The sequence below is a fragment of the Rhinopithecus roxellana genome, chromosome 9, assembly GCF_007565055.1.
Source record: "Rhinopithecus roxellana isolate Shanxi Qingling chromosome 9, ASM756505v1, whole genome shotgun sequence".
Classification (NCBI taxonomy): Eukaryota; Metazoa; Chordata; class Mammalia; order Primates; family Cercopithecidae; genus Rhinopithecus; species Rhinopithecus roxellana.
In genome coordinates this window covers 123,822,527-123,849,589 of record NC_044557.1, presented here as the reverse complement: position 1 = coordinate 123,849,589, position 27,063 = coordinate 123,822,527, and the positions used below count along the sequence as shown (strand labels likewise).

At 38.0% G+C, this 27,063-nt stretch overlaps 2 protein-coding genes across 2 annotated transcripts; both read right to left on the bottom strand.

Moving 5' to 3' along the window:
• Positions 1–2,563: 2,563 nt before the first annotated feature.
• Positions 2,564–8,763, bottom strand: LOC115899614 (beta-defensin 131A-like). Its single transcript, XM_030937506.1, has 2 exons — positions 8,706–8,763; positions 2,564–2,727 (listed from the first exon to the last, which is right to left on the bottom strand). The coding sequence occupies exons 1-2, from the start codon at positions 8,761–8,763 to the stop codon at positions 2,564–2,566; spliced, it is 222 nt and encodes a 73-aa protein (XP_030793366.1).
• Positions 8,764–25,714: 16,951 nt separating this feature from the next.
• LOC115899613 (beta-defensin 130-like) lies at positions 25,715–26,784 on the bottom strand. Its single transcript, XM_030937505.1, has 2 exons — positions 26,709–26,784; positions 25,715–25,896 (listed from the first exon to the last, which is right to left on the bottom strand). The coding sequence occupies exons 1-2, from the start codon at positions 26,782–26,784 to the stop codon at positions 25,715–25,717; spliced, it is 258 nt and encodes an 85-aa protein (XP_030793365.1).
• Positions 26,785–27,063: the final 279 nt, after the last annotated feature.

The following is a 27,063-nucleotide window of genomic DNA, read 5'->3' as shown; positions in this document are numbered from 1 at the left end:
ATAAAATCGTCTTGATACTAGAGCTTACGAGAATTATTGTAGTCTCCTTGCGTTAGCTATCTATTGCTGTGTAACAAATTAGCCCCCAAATTTGCAACTTAAAGCAACAAACATTTATTATTTCACAGTTTCTTTGAGTGAGGAATCTTGGCATGGCTTAAGTGAGTGCCTCAGCCTCAAGGTCTCTCACACGGCTGCAATAAGTGTGAGCTGGGTCTTCAATTTTGTGTGCAAACTTGACCAGGGAGGAATTGCTTCCAACCTTGCTCACATGGTTTTGTTGGCAAGATTCTCTTCCTTGTGAGCTGTGGGACTGAAGGCCTCATTTCCTCACTGTTGACCAGAGGCATTCTTCGCTTCTTCACCATGTTTACCTTTCCACAGGGTAGAGCACAAAATGGCAGCTGGCTTCCATCAGTGCTATTGAGCGAAAGGGAGCAAGGCAAGGCAAGCAAGATAAAAACCAGAGTCTTTCTGTAATCTAATCTTGAAAGTGATATCTCATCACTTTTGCTATATTCTCTCTGTCAGAAGTGAGTCACTAAGTTGGCCTACACCCCAGGGGAGAGAATTACATAAAGGCATGAACATCCAGAGGCAAGAAGCATTGGAGGTCACCTTAGAAGCTGCCTAATACACTCCTGGATTTTGTTTGGGAAGTTTCTCACTAATTTGTTAGAACTTCATTGCTTTTAAGAACATTCAAAAATATTTCATCTGTTTTTTTTTCTGTTTTCAGAAGTCCAAAACACATAGTTTATCATTACTCCATACTAAACACATGTACTTGTTACTCTCAAAAACAGAGAAAGAACAGGCATCTGGATTTTAGAAGACTGTGTTTTTACTGGGTACTGGAAGGAACTCTTGCATTCAGATTTTATAATAGACTTTGAGGAATGCAGATGGATTAGGAGCATGATTCATCCCTTAAATCACATCTTGAGTAAGGTAGAGGAAGAGGGAGAATATCAGGGTGAAGGAGGAAGGACAGCTTAGATAGTGGTGGGTCATCTCCAATCCTGGGTTTCAGATAATGGGAAGGGAGGGAAATGAGAGAAGGTAATGGAGGACCAAAGCTCTGGGTAGAATCTGAGAACACACGGCACGAGTGCTCCCGTCTGTGAATCAAGCTCAAAGAAGTGGCAAGACCATGCCATAGTGCTAATTGCATGGTTTTCTTCAGCAGATAGGTCTAAGATAGTCTTCCCACATTAGTTCCTCTTCCCTCACATAGGTTGTCCCAGCAATGGAAGGGGGCAGCAATAGTTATTATATGACTCAGACCAGAATAAAAGTGGTGAAGCAAGGAATATTCCCACCTGGTGACCGAGGATGATGCTTGAGTAGCAGAACCAACCAGTGTACCAAAGAATGGGCGTCACCCAAAGAGCTTTACAAATTTTATTAAAATTAAGAATGAGACAAAACTCAGCAGTTGCACCTAGATTAGTGACAGAAGATCGGAGGAGAATGAAGATGTTTTAGTAAGTTAACATAATAAATGCTCTCCCAGATACCTCATCACTGTTTACCTCTTTTGGAACTCAAAAATTACTTGGAGAATATATGATCAACTATGAATTGACTAAGTTTAAGTTTCTGTGACCAGGCTAAATAAGGTTCCCAATAGGAATTCAGTTAATTTATAGTATAAGAAAATTACACTTTTGTAAATATGCCTAGTAGACTGACATATCCCTTATATGACTAAAACTCCATTATGTCAAAACATGTCTTTATTGATTCTCCCCGCATTCCTAACCTACTTTCTCTTCTGGCGTCTCTAGTTTAGTGAATTATACTGGCATCCATCTTTTTATTAGCTTTGAAATCTCAGAATCATCATTCATGCCTTCTCAGTATGTCATATGGACAATAAATCCTGCTAATCCTAATTCTGAAATTCACCTTGCACCTCTTCTTTCTTTTTAGTTCTCACTACTAGTGTTCAAGTCCTAGATTACTGGAATAGAATAATGTTGCATTAATAGATTGTGTTTATATAAAATTATATATCATAACCTGAAAAATATACCTTATTTTCAAAACCACCTAGTATTTTAACAAAATGAACTCTTAGGCACACAGAATAATTATATAAAACCCCAAAAGGAATAGGATGGATCAAATTCTTGGATTCCATGAAATCATAGCTAACGTCTACATAATGTGTATAATAGGGTCAAGAGATGTTTAAGAACTTCACATATACTAACTCATATAATCCTAACAATACCACAATGTAGGTACCTATTGCTATCCCATTTCATAAATAAGGAAACTGAGATAGAAAAGAAATAACTTGCCCAAGCTTGAACAGTTAACAAGTGATGGGGCTGGGATATAGTACTATGGTTGAAACAAGTGGCTGTGGATGTAAATTAATGGAGTAAATGTTAAAATGCACAAATGAAAATACAGTGTAAGCATGTATAAAATTTGTATTTATTTTCACCTGACCATCTAAACATGCAATTATAAATTTCATCCATCATGTTAATTATTCATAGATAAGACAGTTTAAGACTTTTTTTTCTCCTGGAGTCTGAAGAAGATGGAGTTAGTATTTTCGCCCCCTCTTTAGTTTTTCAATTTCAATGTACTTCAGTTTGCAGCAGATGGTCCAGTCATCACAGTATCTAATTGCATGTTCATCAGCATTGCACTTCATTCTGCAATTATAATATTCTGAAGGACATTCATCAATATAAATGAAGCTTCTGGCTTTAAAAAGAGAAGACAAATTATATGACACAATATTACTTATTTTTTATTTTAAATGTCTGAAATGTTTTATAATAAATTAAAAACATTAAAGAACTTTCCCAGAAAAACAAAAACAACAACAAAAGAATGCAAGAGAAAAAGTGGAGATGCTGAATAAAGACAAATGATGATTTCTTCTATAAAGAGAGTAGATAAATGAGGCAGTAGCTGGAAATGTACAGAATTTTAAATGAGAACTATTACCACATATTTCTGCCTAAAAAGAATTATCCAGCTTGGGGGTGGCGTAGAGAATCACAGTATGGAAATAATGTTTAACTTCTGGAGTTAAATTCTTAAAAAAGTCATTGGGGATGGAATCTAGTGTAAGTGGAGGAGTTGGCCTTGAATCGGAGAGTGAAGAGAAGGTAGATTATGGGTAAAGATAAAACTATGTGAAGAGATATGGTGGTGGAAAAATGGAAAAGCTATCTTTGGTTGCTTCTCTGTTCTTGGTGAAATGAGAAAAAAGAATCCTTAATTGAGAGAAGGGGTCAGAGGAGTTGAGTCTTAGTTCCAACTTCCCAGTGTATTCGGGCTCAAGGCCACGTCTCCTTTACTCAGGAAGTTACTGAGATGTGCACAGGAGCCTATAACCCGTAATCACCCATAAATATTCCCTGTAAACCTACCAGGCCTTCCCAAATCCTTGTGTTACAATTTATAAGTTAAAATAATTGCCATGACCAACATCGTGAACGTTTCCCCTTATGTTTTCTTCTGTAAGTTTTACAGTCTCAGGTAATTATGTTTAAAGGTGTAGTTCATTTTGAGTTGCTTTTTGTATGTAGCATGAGATACAGGCCCGATTTTATTCTTTTGCATGTGAATATTCAGTTTTCTCAGTACCATGTATTGAAGAAACCATCTTTTCCCTATCATATATTCTTCGCATGTTTGTTGAAGGCCAGTTGATTGTGTAAGTGTGGGTTTCTTTCTGGGCCCTCTGTTGTATTCCACCGGCCTATAAGTCTGTCTTTATGCCAGTAGCACACAGCTTTGATTACTCTATCTTTATAATACATTTTGAAATTAGAAAATGTGATGTTTTGACTATTCAGGGTCGTTTGTGGTTTTATATGAGTCTTAAGATTGCTTTTTCTATTTCTGTCAAGAGTGCCATTAGGATTTTCTTAGGGCTTGTATATAATCTATAAATTGCTTTGAATAGTATGGACATTTTAATAATATTGTGTCTTCCAATTCATGAACATAGGATATCTTTCCACTGATTTGTGTCTTCTTTAATTTCTTTCATGAATGTTTGCAATTTTTAATGTACCATTCTTTCATCGTTTTAGTTGTTTATTCTTAAGCATCTTATCTTTTTGTTGCAATTATGAAGGGGATTTTCTTTACTTGCTTTCCAGTTGCTTGTTGTTAGTGCTATAGAAACACAACTGATATTTGTATGTTGATTTTGTATCCTGCAACTTTACTGAATTTGTTATTAGTTTTAATAATTTTGGGGGAGTGAAGTTTAGGGTTTTTGACAAAAAAAAATTATGTCCTTTGGAAATAGATAATGTTACTTATTCCTCCCCCACCACCAGCTTGGATGCCATTTATTTCCTTTTCTTGCCTAATTGTTCTTGCTAGAACTTTTAGCGTCGCGTTAAATAAATGTGGCAAGAAGGGGCACTTTTGCCTTGTCCCTGATCCTAGAAGAAAGTTTTCAGTTTTTCACCATTGAGGATGAGTGAAGAATTTCTTCTTACTTTAATTGTAAGGTAGGACTACTGGTGACAAACTCTATTTTTGTTTACCTAAGAAAATTATGTATTTTTACTTTAATTTAAAGGGTAAGCTGGGCGCGGTGGCTTGCACCTTTAATCCCAGCACTTTGGGAGGCCAAGGCTGGCGGACCACCTGAGGTCAGGAGTTCGAGACCAGCCTGGCCAACATAGTGAAACCCAGTCTCTACTAAAAATACAAAAATTAGCCAGGCATGGTGGTGGCTGGCTGAGGCACCAAATTGCCTGGACCCAGGAGGTGGAGGCTGCAGTGAGCCAACGTCGCTGCCACTGCACACCAGCCTGGGTGACAAAGTGAGACTCTATCTAAAAAAAAGAGATAATATTGCTAGATAGAGAGTTTTGAGATAGTGTTTTTTTTCTTTAAACATCTTAAATATTTCACTTTCCTTTCTTTTTGCTGATGTGGTTTAAGAGAAGTCTGATGTAATTCTCATCCTTGGTTGTCCATAGATAAAGATTTTTTCCCTTTCTGGCTTCTTTTAAGATTTTATTTTTGTCTTTGATTTTTGGCAGTTTCAATACGATATGCCTAGGTTTAAATTTTTTATATTTTCTTGCTTGGCATTCTCTCAGCTTCCTAGATATGTAGATTTTGTTTATTTTCAATTTTGGGAAAATCTCAGTCATAATTTCTTCAAGTATTTCTTCTGTTCCTTTCTTTCTCCTCCTCCTGACACTTCTTTACACATATATTGTTCCTTTTGTACTTGGTCTACACTTATTAAATATTCTGTTCTTTTTAATTCTTTTTTCTTTGCTTTCAAGTTTCGGAAGTTGCTATTTAAACTTCTTTAAGCTCACTGATTCTTTCCTTGATCATATCCTTCTATTGATGAATTCATCGTTACGGGCTAACCAGTGTTCCTCCAAAATTTGCGTGCTGAAGTCCCAATCCTTAGTATCTCAGAATGTAATCATATTTGAAGATAAGTTTTTTTTTAAAGGAGTGATAAAGTTGAAATGAGACTCCTAGGGTATGGCCCTCATGCAATATGACTGATGTCCTTATTAGAAGAGGAAGAGACACCAGGAATGCATGTGCACAGAGAAAATGCCATAAGAGAACACGGCAAGAAGGCAACCAGCTGCAAGCCAAGACAGGCCTCAGGAGAAACCAAATGTGCTGACATCTTGATCCCAGACTTACAACTTCCAGAACTGTGAGAAGATGAACTTTTGTTATTCAAGGCACCCATTCTGTGGTACTTTGTTATGATAACCCTATAGCAATGCAAGAATGGCCTAATACATCTATATTTATATTGGACAAAATTGACTTTAAGTGAAAAAACATAAAAAGAGACAAAGAAGGCCATCATATAATGATAAAAGGGCCAATTCAGCAAGAGGATACAAAAATTCCAAATGTGTGTATATATGTACCCACTAGTGGAATACTTAGATATATTAAAAATGTCATTAGAGCTAAAGAGAGAGATAGACCTCAATAAAATAATAACTGAGGACTTCAACACCCCACTTTCAGCATTAGACAGATCATCTAGGTAGAAAGTTAACAAATAATCATCGAATTTAATCTGTACCTCAGATCAAATAGACTTAACAGACATTTACAGAACATTTCATCCAATAGCTGTGGCATACACATTCTTATCATCACATAGAACATTCTCCAGGATAGACCATATGTTAAGACACAAAACAAGTTTAAACAAATTTTGAAAAATCAACATTATATCAAGTATATTCTAGACAAAAATGGAATAGAACTAGAAATGAATACTAGGAAGAACTTTGGAAACTGTACAGATAACATGGAAATTAAACAACATGCTTCTGAACAACCATGGAGTCAATGATAAAACTAAGAAGAAAATAACAAATGTTCTTGAAATAAATGCAAATGGAAACACAACATACCAAAACCTATGGAATACAACAAAAACAGTGCTAAGAGAAAAAAATTTTATAGCAATAAATCCCTACTGCAAGCACATAGTAAGATTATAAACAAGCTACTATGCACCTCAAGGAACCATAAAAACAAGAAAAAATGAAACTTAGGAGAAGGAAAGAAATAACAAAAATCAGAGCAGAACTAAGTGAATTACAGATTAAAAAAATGCAAAGAATCAATGAAACATAAAGATGAGTTTTGGAAGAGATAAACAGACTTTATAAACTGGTAGCTAGACTAACCAAGAACAAAAGAGAGAATGCCAAATAAATAAAATCAGAAATAAAACAGGAGACCTGACAACTGATATAAAAGAAACACAATGGATCATTACAGTCCGCATGCTAAATAATCTATACGATGAAATTTTTTATCAACACCAATAATCAATCTAACTTTCCCAAATTAATTTTAAAATCCACCAATACTTTATAATAAATACATATTAATCTGTGGTTTATACCAGAGATTTAGATTATCAATTGACTTATTTATCTTTTCTGAAGCATCTATTACCTCAGAGCACATTTTAATATTTATTTCAATTTCATCATATATATAATTATACATAATTATACTTTTCCTCCATGAATGTTGGTGGTGTTTTATATTTTTATTGAGATATAATTTACTATAAAATTCATTCCTTTAGAGTGTTCCATTTAGTGAGTATCAGTGGATTCTTAAAATGGGATACACTGATGACCACTGAATGAAGGAATGAAGTACGAATATATGCCACAACAAGGATGAATCTTGAAAACATTATGCTAAACGAAAGCAGACAGACATGAAGGATCACATATTTATGATTCTGTTCATAGTAAATGTCCAGAATAGGAATATACATAGAGACAAAAATCAGATCAGTGGTTGCTAGGGACTGGGAGGAGGAGAGATTTCTTCCTGGGGTTATAAAAATATTCTGGAATTAGATAGTGGTGAGGTGAGTGGAGGAAGAGAGATTTCTTCTTGGGGTTATAAAAATATTCTGGAATTAGATAGTAGTGAGAGAAGAAAGAGATTTCTTCTTGGGGTTATAAAAGTATTCTGGAATTAGATAGTGGTGAGGGGTGCACAATTTTAAGAATTCACTGATACCCACTGAATAGAACACTTTAAGGGAATGAATTTTATGGTAAATTGTATCTCAATAAAAATATAAAAACCCACTAGCATTCGTGGAGGAAAGGCCTAATTATTTGTGATTATATAAATAAGGAAATCTTGAGTCATGAAGTATTATATAAACGAGGGGATCTTGAATTCTGAAGTTTTAAAATGTGCTTCAGAAATGATAAATAAGTCAACCAGTAATCTAAATCTCAGGTATAAACCACAGTTTAATGTATTTTTATTATGCAGTATTGATGAATTTTAAAATTAATTTGGGAAAGTAATCTTGATTATTTAATAAATATGCTTATATATAATTGGCTAAGTATGTGGCTAAAAATTAAGGTGGAATCTTAACTCTTACCATACAAAAAGTAATTTCCATATACATTAAATGATATCATATGAGTTTTATTCAACTTTAAAGGAACACAGAGACCAGGTCCTTGCCTGGATCAGTGGTGAAAGTATCCCGTGAACCAAGGATTGCGGTGGGGCACCCACCTCTTCACCTCTAGCTCTTCTTCTAGTCATCATTCGCTTTTCATTTTTCCAATTCTTTAAATTTCCTGTGTTCTGTGTGCATACTCTCACCATCTTTTGATCAAACACAACTCTCAAGTAAGTTTATTTATTATTATTATTATTTTTTGAGACAGGATCTCACTCTGTTGCCCAGGTTGGTGTGCAGCAGCATGACCTAAGCTGAATGCAGCCTTGACCTCCCAGGCTCAAGTGATCCTCCTGCCTAAGCTTCCTGAGTAGCCAGAACCACAGGCACGTACCACTAACACCTGGCTAATTTTTTGTATTTTTGTTTTTGTAGAGATGGGATTTCATTCTGTTGCCCCTGAGAGGCTGGTCTAGAACTCCTGAGCTCAAGTGATCCACCCACCTCAAAATTCCCCAATGCTGGGATTATAGACATGAACCACTGTGTGCAGCCTCAAGTGAGTTTATCATAGGTTCAATCACTGCAGGGAACCACCTTATTGACGTCTTTAGCATCAACTCTTCAATCCTCTGAGCAGCCTTCTTGGTACAGTAAAATCTGCCCATGCTTAATTTACTTTCATTCTTGAAAGACCTTGCCTTTTCTTTTACTTATATTTTTAGAACTTTAGAATAAAAAGTTTCTGTCTTACCTGGAGGAACTGTGGACAGCAAGTAAAGGACTCCAAAGATCAAACACAAGACCCTCATGGTTGAATAGGTAAAGCAGTTCAGAGAGAATCAGCAGCTGAGATGAAAAGAACTTCTGTGTACATTTAGTCCTCTGAAGAAGTGAGTCGCTGAGTGATTATTGAACCTTTCAGGAGCAAGAACATTTCTGTGTTTCAATATCAGGAGACAGCATGCAATGGTCACGACTATCAGTCATTTAAAGTACATTTATCAAATGTCAACAGGGTGTGTGCAAATGTAGTAGAAAGCACAGCCATGACAAAGGCAGGAAAGAGACTCTATTGAAATATCAGCATTGTCTTATGCGTTCTGGAGGAACTGTAAAAATTAAGGAAGCAGTTATAGAGGAAAAACATTCATTTTATTTTTCTGATAATAGGAACAAGCATGTGATACAACAGCATGCTTATTTATTAATATTTTTGGCACTGTGTGTTAGCATGCTTAAGCGATGTAATTAAATTTAAATTATAAACAGACTAGTGAGATACAGAAAAGCTTTTATTTGATTATCTTTCTGTCCAATCAACTGAACAAGATCAACTAATTTTTATATTGAAATCTAAGTCAACACAAATTGTTTTCACATCAGTTATATGTAATATGAGAAGAATTAAAGAAGAGTGGCCTTAGGGAAGCTATAATACATTTCGGAAAGCAAAGAATATATGCAAAGCAATGGCAATGCAACATGAGCATATTTCTGACAAAGAGGCACAAATTACCTCTTAGACACTAAGGAAATGAACATAAACACCAGAATACTTTGCGTGCCCCAGGGAATGCTTAAAGAGGGTATGAGTAAACTTTATTTATTTAGAAACAGCGTTTCACACTGTCACCCAGGCTGGAGTGCAGTGGTGCGATCTTGGCTCACTGCAACCTCTGCCTCCCAGGTTCAAGCTATTCTCCTGTGTCAGCCTCCCGAGTAGCTGTGATTACAGGCACACGCCTCCATGCCTGGCCAATTTTTGTATTTTAGTAGCAATAGGGTCTTGCCATGTTGGCCAGGCTGGTCTCAAACTCCTGGCCTCAAGTGATCTGCCCACCTCAGCCTCCCAAAGTGCTGGGATTACAGGGGTGAGCCACCACGTCTGGTCAGAACATCAACTTCAGAAACTGCAAAGTACATGCACATTCCTGGTCTTACTTGACCTTCATTCCTTTCTAGATGGTCTCACTACAGGTGAAGTAACTTTTCTCAGTACCAAGAAGGAAGTTCTCTTTCTGCCATGGCTGCTTCTGGGTGCTGCTTCTATAATACTTCAGAGTGTTAGTGAATGGAACATGTGGTTACATTATTTCAGCAGGTCCTCCCTGCCTTTAGAGACTTTGAAAATGACATCTTAGGCCGGGCGCGGTGGCTCAAGCCTGTCATCCCAGCACTTTGGGAGGCCGAGACGGGCGGATCACGAGGTCAGGAGATCGAGACCATCCTGGCTAACACGGTGAAACCCCGTCTCTACTAAAAATACAAAAAACTAGCCAGGCGACGTGGTGGGCGCCTGTAGTCCCAGCTACTCGGGAGGCTAAGGCAGGAGAATGGTGTAAACCCAGGAGGCGGAGCTTGCAGTGAGCTGAGATCATACCACTGCACTCCAGCCTGGGCGACAGAGCGAGACTCTGTCTCAAAAAAAAAAAAAAAAAAAAAGAAAATGACATCTTAAGTTGAGTCAGGGATGGGGAGGTCTTGGAAGAGGCAAACTTCACAAGTCTTAGCCTAAGGAGGGCCAATGAGGGGCGTGAAAGCTCTGGGGATGTTTTTCCGTAAACCTCCATTCAAGTCCTTTCTTCTGAGTTGCTGGGACAGCGGTGCCTGTGCACAAGCCTCTGCCAGCACCCTAGAAACTCAAAGAGGGATCTTAGGGTCATTGTGCTGGTTATTGCTGACTGTTCCATTTACTGAAACCAGAATGGCCTAAGATCATTAGCATCTCTGATCAAGAATCCAGAATTTACTGATTTTTCTCACCTATCTGAGAATTCTTTCTTTCTTGATCATGAGGGAAAGCTTTGGAAGCACAGTTTACACTACAAAGCGATACAATTTATGAGAACAAATAATTGAAATCCTTTATGGAACACTAAGGGCAGAATTTTCACTGCTTGATATTTTCTGTGAACATTTGTTTGCCAGCCTGATAGAGGTTGGTGCAAACGTAATTGCGGTTTTTGCCATTACTTTCAACGGCAAACATTGCAATTACATTTGCACTAACCTAATAGATTTGGAGCCAGGAGGCAGGCTTGGAATCCTGCCCAGGAAGCCCAAGAACATTGTGTAATTCATGGGCTGGCAATCAGGGATATCAAAGAAGGGTCAGAGGAAGGTTCATTGCATTCTGGGGGTGGACCTGTAGGTACCAGATGAGCATTGAAAGATAACTTAGATTGCAGAGAGCTTCAGCAAAGAAAGATAAAGTACTTTGACAAATGCCTTTCCTTAAAAGAACACCAAGAAGAAAATCAGATAGCCACCAAGCTATCAAATGTAAGTTGTCACAGTAGAAGAAGAAAGAAGGCAATTTACCATTAGAGAGTTAAATTTGACCTAGAAATTATTGTGTTTTATTGCACATAGCTCTCCAGGAAGGCACCAGATTTTCAATAAAAAACCTATCATCAAGTATTCATTGTTTACCTTCCTTCCCTGCCTTCAGCAGTACTGACAGCTTTGGAGACTTTGATGCATTATCTGTTTTTCTTCTTGTTGCTGACGGTTTTCTTTTTCTTATTTATTTATTTGAGACAAAGTCTCACTCTGTCGCCCAGGCTGGAGGCAGTGGTATGATCTCAGCTCACTGCAACCTCCACCTTCAGGTTCAAGTGAATCTCCTGCCTCAGTCTTCCATGTAGCTGGGATGACAGGCGCCCGCCACCACACCCAGCTAATTTTTGTATTTTCAGTAGAGATGGGGTTTCACCATGTTGGCCAGGCTGGTCTTGAACTCATGGCCTCAAGTGATCTGCCTGCCTCGGCCTCCCAAAGTGCTGGGATGACAGGAGTGAGCTACGTGCCCGACTGCTGCCAGCTTTCTAAATCCATTGTTTTCCTTACTTGAAGTCTATCAATATCCTCAAGTTCCTGCCATGTTAAAAACAAAACACAAAATTGTCTTTCTTGTGTTTAGTTTGTTTTTTTAACGAATGCCCCCTAGCTTTTCCCTTTCCCCTTCAGGAATATCATAGTCGCTTCATTTTCACTTCATCTTTCATTCACTTCTTACCCCACATGTGGCTGACATTTCCCCTCAGCTTTCCATTGAATATACTTTTGCAAAATCACTCAACAAGTTTTTCTCTGTATAAGAGTAGACAAACACTTATATGCCTATATCCTATATGTATATTTTCTTTTTATTGATTCCTAAATATTATTTCATTTAAAAATTGGAAAAAATAAGATTATCATGATAATAGATATAACACATCACTTGATCACTTAAAAGATTATTACTATTTTAGTTTATTTACTTTCCGTTAAATGTCTCTCTCTCTTATTCTTGCGATTCGCCTATAGCTTTATTTAATAGGTATTGCTTTATTGTAAATGTTTTCTTATGCTATTTTCAAAAACTCCAAAACAGTAATTTTTACTTTCTGTATAATATTCCATATCATGGATATTTCATAATATACTTATGTAATTATCCTTTCATTGTTTCATTGTTTTGTGTTTATACTTTCACTATTTAAATGTTATGAGATTGTCCCAAGGGGCTTCTCTACTATTTCCAAATCAATTTCTGGTTAGGTCTCCTGACCCAAGTGGCTGCTGGATTTGCAGGTGTGCTTAATTTATACGGAGTGAGAGAAACTGTTAGTTCAATATGTTGTTAATTGAAAGGAGAATCTTAGGATAGACTATTTTCCAATATAGGTAAAAAATGGATAATAACTTTGTTCAACCAGCAAAATAAGAGAAAAAGATAAAAAGTGAGGTAAAAATAAATGACAGACATAAAGTCAAACGAAATGAGTAAAATCACTCCACCAGTTGTTAGGAGGCAATTTTTTTCTTCTCTTTCTGCACTCGAGTTGATCAAGTCTGTAGATAGATTCTCTTCATAGCTATGAGAAGCATATTGGCACAAGGTTGCTGTCTCTCTGTGTAAATGAAGTATTAGCTCTAGCCTGGACGTTCCCCCTAAGCTTCAGGATAAAAAAATTCAACTATTTACTTGACATGTACTTTTGACTGTCTAATAAGCAACTCAAGAAATCCGGAATGAATTTGTGATTCTTACCACTTTCTCTGTTAATACTTACACTGCCCTTAGTCTTGCTCTCTCAGTGATGGGCTCATGTACCTAGTTGTTTAGGTTAAAAAACAAAAACAAACAAAAACTCTGGGGATACCTTTGATTCTCTCATTTCATAATTACAACCCATTAGCAAGCCCAGCTCTATCTTTAAAATATCCTCTGTCACCTAGGTTGGAGTACAGTGGTGCGATCTCTGCTCGCTGCAAACTCTGCTTCCCAGGTTCGAGCGATTCTTGTGTCTCAGCCTCCCGAGTAACTGGGATTACAGGTGCCAGCTACCAATTCTCAGCTAATTTTTGTATTTTTTTGTAGAGACAGAGTTTCGCCATGTTGGTCAGGCTGTTCTCAAACTCCTGTCCTCAGACGATCTGCCTGCCTTGGCCTCCCAAAGTGCGGGGATTACGGGTGTGAGCCACTGGGCCCAGTCTAAAATGTGTCTTAAATCCAACCTTTGTTCACCTCCTCTGTCATTGCACCATGTCCAAGTCACTAGTGTCTCTGGAGAGAGCCCCCTAATTTGTCTCTATGCTTCTACGAGAGCTTTGCACACTCTGATTTATGTTCAGACGCCAGAGATATGTTTTAAAAATGCAAATTAAGTCAAATTATTTCCATATTGAAAATCTAATTACGTTTTTTAAAAAAACTACATAGAATAAAATCCAGTCTCTTTACATGGCACACAATGTCCTACCTGATTTGGTTGCTGAATATTTCTCCAATCTTTTTTTTCCTGCTACTGTTCCCTCTTTTCACTCTGTTCCACCCATAATTAGTTTTCTTGCTCTTCCATAAACATTTCAAACCCATTTCTACCTCATAGCCTCTGTTTTTACTATTACCATTGCAAGGATTATTCTTTTCTAAGATATTTCTATGGAAACTCTGCCACCCTATTTCATTCAGTGTTTGTTCCTGTGTCACCATCTCGGAGAGGCTTTCCATGATTATTGAATAAATTCTAAAATAAAATTGATATCAAAAAGGTCATGTTCCCTGCAGCAAGTTGCTAATATCAGAAATCAATAACAATAATATATATTCCCAAATTCATACACAGAGATATTAAAACACAACACATTCTTACATAACACTTGGGCTAAGGCATACATAAAAATGAATACAAAATAATTAGATCTCAAAAAACGCAAAGCACTATCAATGAAATCCTGTGGAATGGAGCCAAAGTGGTATAAAAAGGGACATTTATGGTCTTCAAGACATTTACTAGAATTCATGAAAGTATGAAAGCAGCTTAGTGCTCAACTGAAGAATCGAAATAAGCAACAAAATAAAAAGAAGAAAAATCTGAAACAAAATAGGGGGCAGTAAACAAAAATAATATCACACATAAATTAAATAAGAAACAAAACAAAGCAAGAAACATTGTAGAGTTATTTAGTAAGACCACTAGGTAGTTTATGGTAAGATTCATATATTAGATGAGCCTTAGGAAAACACGATGAGAAAAAGAGAAAAAAAAAAATAATACAGGGAAGAAAAGGAACATAAACTACAGATAGAGAAGAGCTTTGAAATCATGATAGAATACTTTAAACCCCATATTCTAAATATGTGAATGAAATGGACACTTTTAGGGAAATATAAATTAACAATATTGGCCAAAACAAACTTACAAGTAGTTAATGTTCTATCCTTTTACATCCAAAAGGTGCTAGAACTAGCAAGATTTTATGTGCAATCCTGAAGGAATAGATAATTCCTATTTCTTTGTTTTTTTGAGATGGAGTCTGGCTCTGTTGCCCAGGCTGGAGTGCAGTGGCACCATCTCGGCTCACTGTAAGCTCCGCCTCTCGGTTCACACCATTCTCCTGCCTCAGCTTCCCGAGTAGCTGGGACTACAGGCGCCCGCCACCAAACCCGGCTAACTTTTTTTGTATTTTTTAGTAGAGACGGGGTTTCACCACGTTAGCCAGGATAGTGTCGGTCTCCTGACCTCATGATCCGCCTGCCTCCGCCTCCCGAAGTGTGATAATTCCTATTTCTTAAGAGTAATTGAGATTATAGATTGAGCTAGGTGGTTGCTCAACACATTTTATGAAACAGAATAAGCACAATATAGAAATTTCGCAAGGGTAGTGTATTAGTTATTGTTGCATAAGAAGGTATTCCAAAAAGTAGTGACTTAAAACAAACTGATTATCACATAGTTTCTGTGGAATGAAGCTTAACCGGGTGCTTTTGGTTAAAGGTCTCTTGAGGTTGCAGACAATGTTGTCGGCTGGGGCTACATTTTAATCTGAAGACTAGGAGTGTGGGGGTTATTTATAAATTCATTCACTGGCTTTTTTCATGCAACATAATGTTGTGGAAGTTCATCTATGATGTATCATGTATTCATATTTGTTCTTTTTTATTACACAATAGTATTTCTCTGTATAGATATAGTACATTTTGTTTATCCATATACTAATATATGGGATAGAAACCTAAGAATAGTGTTATTAAATTGCATGATATATTCATATTTATCAGTTTTAAGAAAAGGCCAAATTATCTTCCAAAGTAGTGATACTATTTTATATTTCCATCAGCATTGTAAAGTGCCCTGATTTAGCCACATCTTCATGGACATATTTTATCACTGGTCATTTTTATTGTAGTTGTTATTCTAGTGTGTGTTAAGTGGCTTCTCACTGTGGTTTTAATTTGAATTTCACTAATGACTAATGATTCTGATAATCTTCTCAGGTGTTTATGTCCATTCACATATTTTCTTTGGTGAAATGTGTGCTCAAATATTTTGCCTGTTATCTTATTTATTAACAAATTATTAATTATAAATTGATAAATTATAGTTGTCTTATTTGTTGGGTACAAAGTGATGTTGTGATTTATGAATTCAATGTGGAATAATTAAATCAAAGTAATTAACATACCAATCACCTAAAATCATTATTTTTTTGTCTTGAGAATGGTTGAAATGTAGTCTCTTGGCAATTTTGAAATGTATAATACATTTTTTACTATAGTCACCATGCTGCGCAGTATATCTTAAAGAAACCTTATTTTACTGTCCAGTTGAGGCTTTGTACTGTTTGACCATCATATCCTCATCCCTTTACCCTCCCCAGCCTCTAGTAACCACTGTTCTACTCTCTGCTTATTTGAGTTTGACTGTTTTAGATTCCACAAATAAGTGAAACATGTAATGTTTGTCTTTCTGTGCCAGGCTTATTTCACTTGGCATAATGTTCTCCAATTCCATCTTTGTTGCTGCAAATAAAAATGTTTATTTTCTTTAAGGTAGAATAGTACGCTACTGTGTATATACACTATATTTTCTTTATCCATTCATCTGTTGATAGACACTTAGGTTGATTCCAAAACTTGACTATTGCAAAAAGTGCTGCAATGAACATGGAAATGCAGACATCTCTTCAATATACAAATTTCAAGACTTTTCAGTAAATACCCAGACTTGAGATTGCTAGATCATATGTAATTTTATTTTTATTTTTGTTGAGAAACTTGTAAGTTTCCCATAATGGCTACACTAATTTACATTCCTAACAACAGTGTACAAGTGTTCCCTTTTCTACATATCCTCTCCAACACCTGTTACGTTTCCTCGTTTTGGCAGTAGCCATTCTAGCAGGTGTGAGGTGATATCTCACTGTGGTTTTAAGTTCCATTTCCCTAATGATTAGTGATGTTGAACTTTTTTTTGTATATTTGTTGGTCATTTGTGTGTCTTCTTTTGAGAAGTGTCTATTTATCTCCATTGCCCGTTCTTTAATTGGACTATTTGTTTTCTTTCTGTAGAGTTGTTTGAGTTCCTTATAAATTTTGTCTATTAACTCCTTATCAGATGTATGGCTTGCAAATATTTTCTCCCAATCTGTAGATTGTCTCTTTATTCTGATTGTTTTCTTTGGTGTGCATAAGCTTTTTATTTTGATTATAATCAAATTTGTCCATTTTTGCTTGCATTGTTTGTGGTTTTGCGGTTAGAACTTAAAATGTCCAACATCATGTAGTCTTTCCCCTATGTTTTCTTCTAGTAGTTTTTCAGCCTCAGGTTTTATATTTAAGCTTTCAGTCCATTTTGAAAAAATAATGTCAGTCAAGAATGCTATATCCAGGAAAGCTATATTTCAGAAATGAAGGAGAAATAATGTCTTTCCTAGACAAGCAAACACTGAGGAGATTCATCACCACTAGAACTGCCTTATAAGAAATTGTTAAGGAAGCTTTTCAAATGGAAATCAAAGGATGCTAATTATTGACATACAAGCATATGAAAGTGTAAAATTCACTGATAAAGGTAAAAAAAGGTAAAGGTCAAATCCAGAATATTTCAATACTGTTATGGTGCTTTGTAAATTATATATATTCTTATTGTAAAGGTTAAAAGTCACAACAACCTATAGTAGAACCTATAGTAAGTTGTTAGGGAGTACAAAATACAAAAATGTAAATTGTGAAATTAAAAAATATAAATGGAGGAGGGCAAAAGTCTAAAGATTTTGTATGTGACTGAAGTTAAGTTGCTATCAGTTTTAGTCTTTTAAAACTATAAGGTATTTTATGTAAGACTCATGACATGTACAAAACAAAAACTAGAGCAGGTACACAACTAAGAGAGATAAATAAATTTGCTGATACAGAAGATCAGCAAATTACAAAGACAAACAAAAAGAGAAAAAAGAGGGGGTGATAAGGTGGTTTGTTACATACAGCCTAGAATAACATCTCCCCCTAAGAGACCAGACCATTAGGAAGACTGGCACACTCTGAGCCGATCTTCAGAGGGGAGACATTGAGAGTGGATTGGGGGAGGAGGCAGATTCTAGGCTGAAGAGGGAGGAAGCTGGAAACCCTGCACGAGGCCTTGTTCCTGGACCCCAGCAGCTCCTGGGGAAGGGGTGACTTGAATAGGTGAAGAGTGGCCCACTCTCACCACAGACTTTTGGACTCCTAGCTGCAGTAGACCCCATGACCCTCATGGACATTTGAGCTGGCAAGGAGAGCTGGATGGAGAGGTGGCAGGACCAGGAATTCAGCCTGTGAGGAGCTCAGAGCGTTTGGCACAGCAATAGCTGCAGTGAAGCATGGCCAGGGTCACCTATCCCCCAAGGCTTGCTATGCTCTTTTAGGTAGCTTGGGCCTTTGGTGATTTTTGGACCTGAACAGAGTAAGGTAGTCTTGCACATGGGTCAAGGCCAGTTCTATCTGGGTCCCCTCCGTCTGCTGGCCTCTGCTGGGGACCCAGCCTGGCTGCACTTGCTTGCAGCACCTCCTTGGATTCCCAACCAGGGTGCTTCCTGGGGAACATCATCATAGCTTCTTTACTGGTGAACCAAGCCTAAACTTTCAGAGAGCTTCAGCAGACCAGTCCCCACTGACATGCAACCACCTGCAGTCTCTCCTGACCAAAACCTCCCTTCTGCCACTTTGTAAGCATTCACTCACTCATGGCCACCCACCACCACTTTGTTGACATGCACAGTGGGTGGACCTCACCTGCCTTCACCTGCCTGTGTGTGCATATGTGTGAACCCCACTACCCCACTACTGCTGGCGTGAGTGCATGTGCATGGGCACAGGAGTACACTGCTGCAATGCCACTGGTGCAAGCACATGCATAGACACAACTGCCCCACCCTTGCCAATGCCCCACCCCTGCCTATGCACAGGCACCATACCATCCTGCTGCCAGCATGAGTCTATGGATGGATGTTGGTGCCCCACCTCCACTGGTGCCTCACCCCAACCAAAGTGAGTTCACTCTGCCCCATCCTCACCAACACATGTATACCCTACCCAACCACCACCGCCACTGCCGCACATATGCAAGCACAAACCCTGCTGCCACCACCCCAAAAAAGTGCTGTGGCTGGCACTTCCAATCAAAGTGTTGTTTCCAGTGGACCAGGAACAATTCAGGCCCTCAAGTGTAGCAGGTTTCTCACCTCAGGGAACAAGAGAACAAAGCCAGGAACCTGGTACCAACTTCCCAGGATTAGGGCACACAGCCCAGGAGTAATGAGCTGAGCCTTGACCCCCAGAAGTCTCCCAGAAATGAAGCCAGTCAACGGAACCCACCTTATTCCACAATCAAACCTTCAAAGGCATCAAAGAATATAAGAGCAAAAACCCCATCCAAAGGACAGTGATATGGTTTGGCTCTGTGTCCCCACCCAAATGTCACCTTGACTAAATCCCCATGTGTCAAGGGCAGGACCAGATGGAGATAACTGAATCATGGGGGCGGTTCCCCCATGAGTGAGCTCTCATGAGATCTAATGGTTTTATAAATGGGAATTCCCCTGCACAAGCTCTCTTGCCTGCCACCATGTAAGATATAACTTTGCTCCTCATTTGCCATGATTGTTAGGCCTCCCCAGCCATGTGGAATTGTGAGAAAATTAAACCTCTTTCCTTATAAATTACCCAGTCTCTGGTGTGTCTTTATTACCAGCTCAAGAACAGATTAATGCAGACAGCAACACCAAAGATTAAAGAAACATCAGTCTATACAGGTTAGAAAGAACCAGCACAAGAACTCTGGCAACTCAAAAAGCCAGAGCGTCTTCTTACCTTCAAGGGACTGCAGTAGTTCGCCAGCAATGGTTCTTAACCAGGCTGAAATGACAGACATATAATTTAGAATCAGGATAGGAATGAAGATCATCGAGATTCAGGAAAGTTGAAACCAAATTCAAGGAATCTAAGGAATCTAATAAAATGATATGAGTTGAAAGACAAAACAGCCCTTTTAAGAAAGAACAAAACTGATCTGATAGATATGAAAAACTGGCTATGAGAATTTAATAATACAATCACAAGTATTAACAGCAAAATAGGCCATGCTGATGCACATATATGTTTATTGTGGCACTATTCACAATAGCAAAGACTTGGAACCAACCCAAATGCCCATCAATGATAGACTGGATTAAGAAACTGTGGCACATATACACCATGGAATACTATGCAGCCATAAAAAAGAATGATTTCATGTCCTTTGTGGGGACATGGATGAAGCTGGAAACCATGATTCTCAGCAAACTATTGCAAGGACAGAAAACCAAAGACCGCATGTTCTCACTCATAGGTGGGAATTGAACACTTGGACACAGGAAGGGGAATATCACACACTGGGGCCTGTTGTGGGGTGGGGGAAGGGGAGAGGGATGGCATTAGGAGATATACCTAATGTAAATTACGAGTTAATGAGTGCGGCACACCAACATGGCACATATATACATATGTAACAAATCTGCATGTTGTGCACATGTACCCTAGAACTTAAAGTATAATAATAACCATAATAAAATAGGCTATGCTGAGGGAAGAATCTCAGAGATTGAAGACTAGTTCAGTTAGACAAAAATAAAGAAAAAAGAATTCAAAAAAATGAACAAACCTCTTAGAAATCTGGAATTATGTAAAGAGACCAGATATATGACTCACTGGAGTCCCTGAAAGAGAGGAAGAGAAAGCAAACAACTTGGAAAACATATTTGAGGCTATCATCCATAAAAATTTCCCCAACCTCACTAGAGAGGTTGATTCGAATTTAGGAAATGCAGAGAACCCCTGCAAGATACTATACAAGACAACCATCCCCTAGACATATATCATCAGATTATCCAAGGTTGACATGAAAGAAAAAATATTAAAGGCAGTTAGAGAAAAGGAACAGGTAACTCACAAAGGAAATCCCATTAGGCTAACAGTGGACTGTTAAGCTGAAACTCGACAAGCCAGAAGAGACTGTGGACCTACATTCAGTATTCTTAAAGACAAGAAATTCCAACCAAGAATTTTATATCCATCTAAACAAACTTCATAAGCAAAAGAGAAATAAAATCCTTTTCAGACAAGCAAATGCTAAGGAAATTTGTTACCATCAGACACGCCTTACTAGAGGTCCTTAAGGGAGTGCTAAATATGGAAATGAAAGAGTACCAGCCACCACAAAACACAATTAATTACATAGATATTGACACTATAAAGCAACACACAATGAATTCTGCATAATAACCAGCTAACAACACAATAACAGGATCAAATCCACGCACAGCAATATTAACCTTGAACATAAATGGACTAAATGCCCTACTTAAAAGGCACAAAGTGGCAAGGTGGATGAAGAAGCAAGCCCCAACTGTATGCTGTCTTCGGTGTCATTGCATCTGAGACCCACCACTCATAGGCTCGATGTAAAGGCTCAAAGAAAGATCTCCCAAGCAAAGGGGAAACAAAAAAGCAGGGTTGCCATTTTAATTTCAGACAAAACAGACTTTAAGCCAACAAAGACAGAAATAGACAAAGAAGGCATTACACAATGGTAAAGGGTTCAATTCAACAAGAAGACTTAACCGTCTTAAATATATATGCACCCAAGACAAGTGCACTCAAATTCATAAAACAAGTTATGAGGGAACTGCAAAAAGACAGATAACCACACAATAATAGTGGGAGACTTCGACACCTCACTGACAGCATTAGACAGATTATTGAGAGAGAAAGCTAACAAGGATATTTGGGCCCTAACTCGACACTTGACCAAACAGACCTAAAAGACATCTACAGAACAGTCCGCTCAACAACAGAATATACATTCTGCTCATCTGCACATGGTACACACTCTAAAATCAACCATGTGATTGGCCATAAAACAATATTCAGCAAATTCAAAAAACTCGAAATTATACCAACCACACTCTCTGACCACATCCCAATAAAAATAGAAATAAATATTAGGAAAATCACTAAAAACCATACAATTATATGGAAATTAAACAACCTGCTCCTGAATGACTTTTGGGGATGACTTTTGAGGCTGCATCTGGAACCACGCGTAAGTAGGGCCGCAGCAGGGTCCACAGGCAGATGGAGGTGTTTCTGTGTTCACGGCCAGGTCTGTGATTGGTGAGCCTACTTCCAGGGGCATGCTCCTGCCTTCTCAAAGCAGTTTTCCTTGGTCTTGGGCTCTGGTGGATTGTCATGACCTCCTGACTGGGTCCTGATGTTCCCACAAAGACATTTTATCCATGGATGGTTGCCACATCGTGTTGTGTGGATGGATGGAGGCTGGGGACCTTCTACTTAGCCATCTTACACACGTCCTGTTTCATTTGTTCTCTGTTTTCTTTTTCTTCTTTTTTTCAAGTAGTTGGGTCATGGTGATTATTCAATTTTTTTGTTATTAAACTGTTTGTTGTGTTATTTAAGAATTGCTTTAGTGTTCGTAGTACTGCTCTTTAACTCATCACAGTCTATCATTGGGTGTCACACTGCTTTACATATGATATAAAACCTTTCAAGGTCATATGAGCTATGGTTCTAACAGCAGCAAAAGTATTTTATTTTGCATTTTGAATATGGAAATTGCAATCTTTTTCTAGTGATAGTAAAATCCATTTTACTTGGACTATTTTCAAGTATTTTTGTGACTTGCCATTTATTCGGAAACTATTGTCTCGATGATATCAAATTTTCCAGAAAGGTAGAAAGAACAAAATGAACTTGTAAATGTGCAACTGGCAAAGGTCTGAGCATATCTCAAGCTTTCATGATATATAGTATTGCCTTTGCCTTTTTTTTTTTTTTTTTTTGAGATGGAGTCTCGCTCTGTCGCCCAGGCTGGAGTGCAGTGGTGCAATCTCGGCTCACTGCAACCTCTGCCTCCTGGGTTCAAGCAATTCTCCTGCCTCAGCCTCCCGAGTAGCTGGGATTACAGGCACCCACTACCATGCCTGGCTAATTTTTGTATTTTTAGTAGAGACAGGGTTTTGCCATGTTGGCTGGGCTGGTCTTGAACTCCTGACCTCAGGTGATCTGCCTGCCTTGGCCTCCCAAAGTGTTGGGATTACAGGTGTGAGCCACTGCGTCCGGCCTGCCTTTACCTTTATATAACAATAAAATTAACTCCTTTGGGGTTTATCAACTATACCCTCATAAATTAGTATCAATATAATATGTTCCATGCACAGAATCATATAATTGTATACAGTAAATATGGCCTTCTGCAGAAGATATAGTCAAGTACTCCAAGAGATTGCATGTAATTCATCCAGTCTTATTATCAAAAGGCACAGACAACCTTTTCCCAGAAATCTTTTAAATGTCCCTAAAATGTAGATTTTGCACCTCTGGATGAGGTATCAGAGCAATATTGCCCTAAAATCTCAATGATTAAGATATGGTCAGGTATTTCTAACAACTAGCACAGCAGTAAAAAACCAAAAGTGTTATCTTTAGATCTATATCTTTCAAATAAAGAGACATAATTCATCTTCGAATTGTCAGAAGACATTTCTGATCTATTATTTTATATGTGACGCTGTCTTACTTTTTGAAAGTTTACAGGCAAAGGTCTCTATTTGAGTGAATTTTCTAACTCCTATTTACTTTTACCTTTAACTGATGATTTCTTTACTATAGCGGTTTCAGCTCGGGACAATGTTGCCCCCCGAGGACTTTTAGTAGTGTGTAGAGGTTTTTTGTTTGTGTGTTTGTTTGTTTTGGTCACAGGTGGGAGAAATGTTTTAGAGGCAAGAAAGGCTGCTAAACATCCCACAATATACAGGAAAGCTCCCCACAGCAAAAAATTGCTCCTGTCAAAATGTTGATGGTGCTGGAGATCAGAAATATTGCTCTACTTTATATTTTACTGTCTGTCCCTGAACTTCTTTATTAAATGGCCAATATTGTATGGTAAAATCGAGAGTGTCATTAGAAACAAAATTAAGAAAAACGATCAGAATTAGAAATTAGAGGCTCCCCTGCCTGTGGAGTAACCATTCTTTTATTCCTTTACTTTCTTAATAAACTTTCTCTCACTCAAAAAAAAGGAGAAATTAAATTCTGGATGGATTCTTTTTGTTCCTTATCTTTTTCATTTCCCTTACCTTTTTTTTCTGCTTGCTCAGAGATAAAAAGTGTTCTGGCCGGGCGCGGTGGCTCAAGCCTGTCATCCCAGCACTTTGGGAGGCCGAGGTGGGCGGATCACGAGGTCAGGAGATCGAGACCATCCTGGCTAACACGGCGAAACCCCGTCTCTACTAAAAATACAAAAAACTAGCCGGGCGCGGTGGCGGCGCCTGTGGTCCCAGCTACTCGGGAGGCTGAGGCAGGAGAATGGCGGGAACCCGGGAGGCGGAGCTTGCAGTGAGCTGAGATCCGGCCACTGCACTCCAGCCTGGGCGACAGAGCGAGACTCCGCCTCAAAAAAAAAAAAGCAAAAAAACTTCTTTTTGCTTCAGTGAGTTGAGATGTTATATTCATTCAATGTCAAGTCTCTGAAGAAACTTTCACTAATTCACTAAGATGGAGAATAAGAAATGAGTGATGATTTTTTTTGCTTACATTTAATAGAAAACTTTGGACTTAACAAGGGGAAGATAATTTCATTTCCGGCAGTAATTCATTTGGATTCTAATGTCTTTGGGCTTTAACATAGAGATTGAGGAGATTCAATCTTTGAACTTCAATTTATGCCTAGAAATTTTATAAGGAGACTTGTTTATATTCAAATAAGGGAAATTTTTCTTTTTTAGCATTTTAATATAGGAGGGTATTTATGACTTTTAAAATCTCCTAATGTCATTTAGTTATCAAAGAATCTCTAATGTGCTACACTGGATAATGTAGTGGCACATAAGATGACAAAGAAGAGAAGATGTGACTTTTCAGCTATGTGTAAAACGTATAGGGTAAAAATTGTATTAGCCTATTATTCTGAGATTAGCTTAGAATCTGATCTCAGAGTAATACGCTGTTCGTGAGTGATTCTGAGAAGATATAGAAAAAGCAATGACTAGTATTGAAGAAACAGATCCATGAAGATGCGATTAGAGTTATTTTATTTTAATAGACTCCCGACAGCTTCTCTGCATAGGGAGATAACCCACCCTCCCCTGAGTCATTGACCATAAGCTTTGTGGTTAAAAAAAAACACAAACTCTTGAATTTTGTTTGTGGGGTAATTTGGCCTCATTCTAGATGTTTTCCATCTTTGTGGCACTGATGCCACGTCATACTCCTGGTATCCTTCCTGCCCTTTAATTGTCTTGGTCCCAGAAAATGGAGTTATCTGATGGAGAGTTTGGAAAGAACTAACCCGGCATGCTGAGGTAGCAACTCTTCAGCTCTACAGCTCCTCCTAGTGAGCCTACTTGTAGAAAGCAGGTCTTCTTTTCTACTTATCTAGGGGCAGGGGGCAGTAGAGGTGAGACCTGCTTCAAGTGCTGGAATGACTGGAATGGTCATGTACCTAATTCTCAGGTGCAATGTTAGCAAGGTCACATGATTATCACGCTTTAACCCATATTATCTAAGTAGGTCTCTGTTAGTAATGAAATTGGTATTTGTTCAGAACTGGATGAGGAAGAAGGTTGACATTGCACTTCAAATAATCAAACACTGCCTACTGCTACTTCATAATCTTATTGTTTTACATATTTAACATTTTTATCTTTATTTTTCTTAGAAACTTATATTTTTTATAAATACCTGTAGGGTATGAGATTCTTCTGTTATTTAGTTTATTCTCATCGTTCTTAAGAGGCTTGCATGTGTCTCAAGAAGAAATGCTCCAGAAGGCAGTCAGTACACGTGCGATTAGGACAACATTTATTTCCAGTCAAGGAAGAGTAAGAAATTGGGTTAAACAGAAGTCTGCAAAATTATCCATTCTGGAGTTCAAAGGGCTTAATGTTTGCTCCCACTTAAGGAGATTTTCCTTTGGGAACTGGAGTTGGATAGGGCTCAAGTATCCACCACCTTCTACAACATTTTTTTTCTTCATTACATGTTCCAATGGTATCATCTAGTGTACTGCAGCCTTTGTCTCTGCACACCCCTTTCAAAGCAATACACTGTTTTTGTCCTGGAATAACGCCAGTCTTTCCTGCACAGAAAGAGATTTAAGAACATCATTAATTCACTATTGAAAATATACATAAAACAATAAACCCCCAGAAGAATGGTTTTGGGAGAGGAAAGCAAACATTGTCTATATGGAAGGATCAGACACGTAGACAGAAATAGTGCCTTTTTATGGGAAGGGAGCTAAGATTGTAGATTATATACACCTTGGAGGAAACAGGCCAACTTCTAAAATCCTTTAAAGGGATTGTCCTCCCCTAGAGCAGTACATTTTGAAATGTGTGGGACCATTTGTTCTTGCCACCATGCCTAGGGAAGGTGTCTTTGGTATTTAGCAAATAGCACAGCACTGCTACATTTTTCACCTAAGGAATTGTCTTTCACCAAACACCAACAATGCCACCACTAAGAAACAGTTTCAAAGGAAGTATCTGTCCCTCCATCTTCCCATCTGTGTGTACATCATCCCTATCAAATGGTGCATGTTCATATCTTCATCTCCTTTCATAGAAAGCCTATCAATCCTTCAGATTTTATCTAAACTAATTTCCTCATTTCAGGACTATGTAAGAAATATCTTTCCTATGTTGCTCAATACCTCATAGATCGATGGAGGGATAGATAGATAGATAGATAGACAGACAGACACCTGGAGAGAATTACTCACTGAGCTAAAAGGTATTTTCCCTTAAGTGTATCCATATGTTGTCTTAATTCATCTGGTTGTTGAGAAGCGTATGACTAAGGGCGTGCTCTAATTCAGTAGTTTTATCTATGCTTACTATCCTTTCTCTTACTATTCCTCTCAGCACAACCATAGTTTATGTTTCCTACCGTATATCACAGCAGATGCTATATAAGAAAAACACTTTTGCTGATGTTCATTAACAGACATTAGTTCCCGAACCATCCAGTTAACACACCTGGATCTTATTTTGTTTTTACTGTTGTGTAATATACTACCTCTGGCTTCTTTGCTTCTGTAGATGAGTAACAGTTTGATGGCCTTTTCAGCTCTCAATCATTTTTTTTGTTGTTTGTTACTGTTTCGTATTTAAACTAGGCTATCATTATTGTTTCTCTACTCTGTAGAAATAGATCCATAGCCAGAAAAACCAAAGCAGCCTTTTGGAACTGAGTGCTCGTAACCTGTGCAAGATTGTCTTCCACCCTTGTCAGAAGCTTCAAC

Coding starts and splice junctions, on each gene's coding strand:
- LOC115899614 (XM_030937506.1), bottom strand. CDS start 8,763: ATGAGGGTCTTGTGTTTGATCTTTGGAGTCCTTTACTTGCTGTCCACA. Junction 2,728..8,705: donor GCTGTCCACAGTTCCTCCAG/GTAAGACAGAAA, acceptor CTCTTTTTAAAG/CCAGAAGCTTCATTTATATT.
- LOC115899613 (XM_030937505.1), bottom strand. CDS start 26,784: ATGGTTCGGGAACTAATGTCTGTTAATGAACATCAGCAAAAGTGTTTT. Junction 25,897..26,708: donor AGCATCTGCTGTGATATACG/GTAGGAAACATA, acceptor CTTTCTGTGCAG/GAAAGACTGGCGTTATTCCA.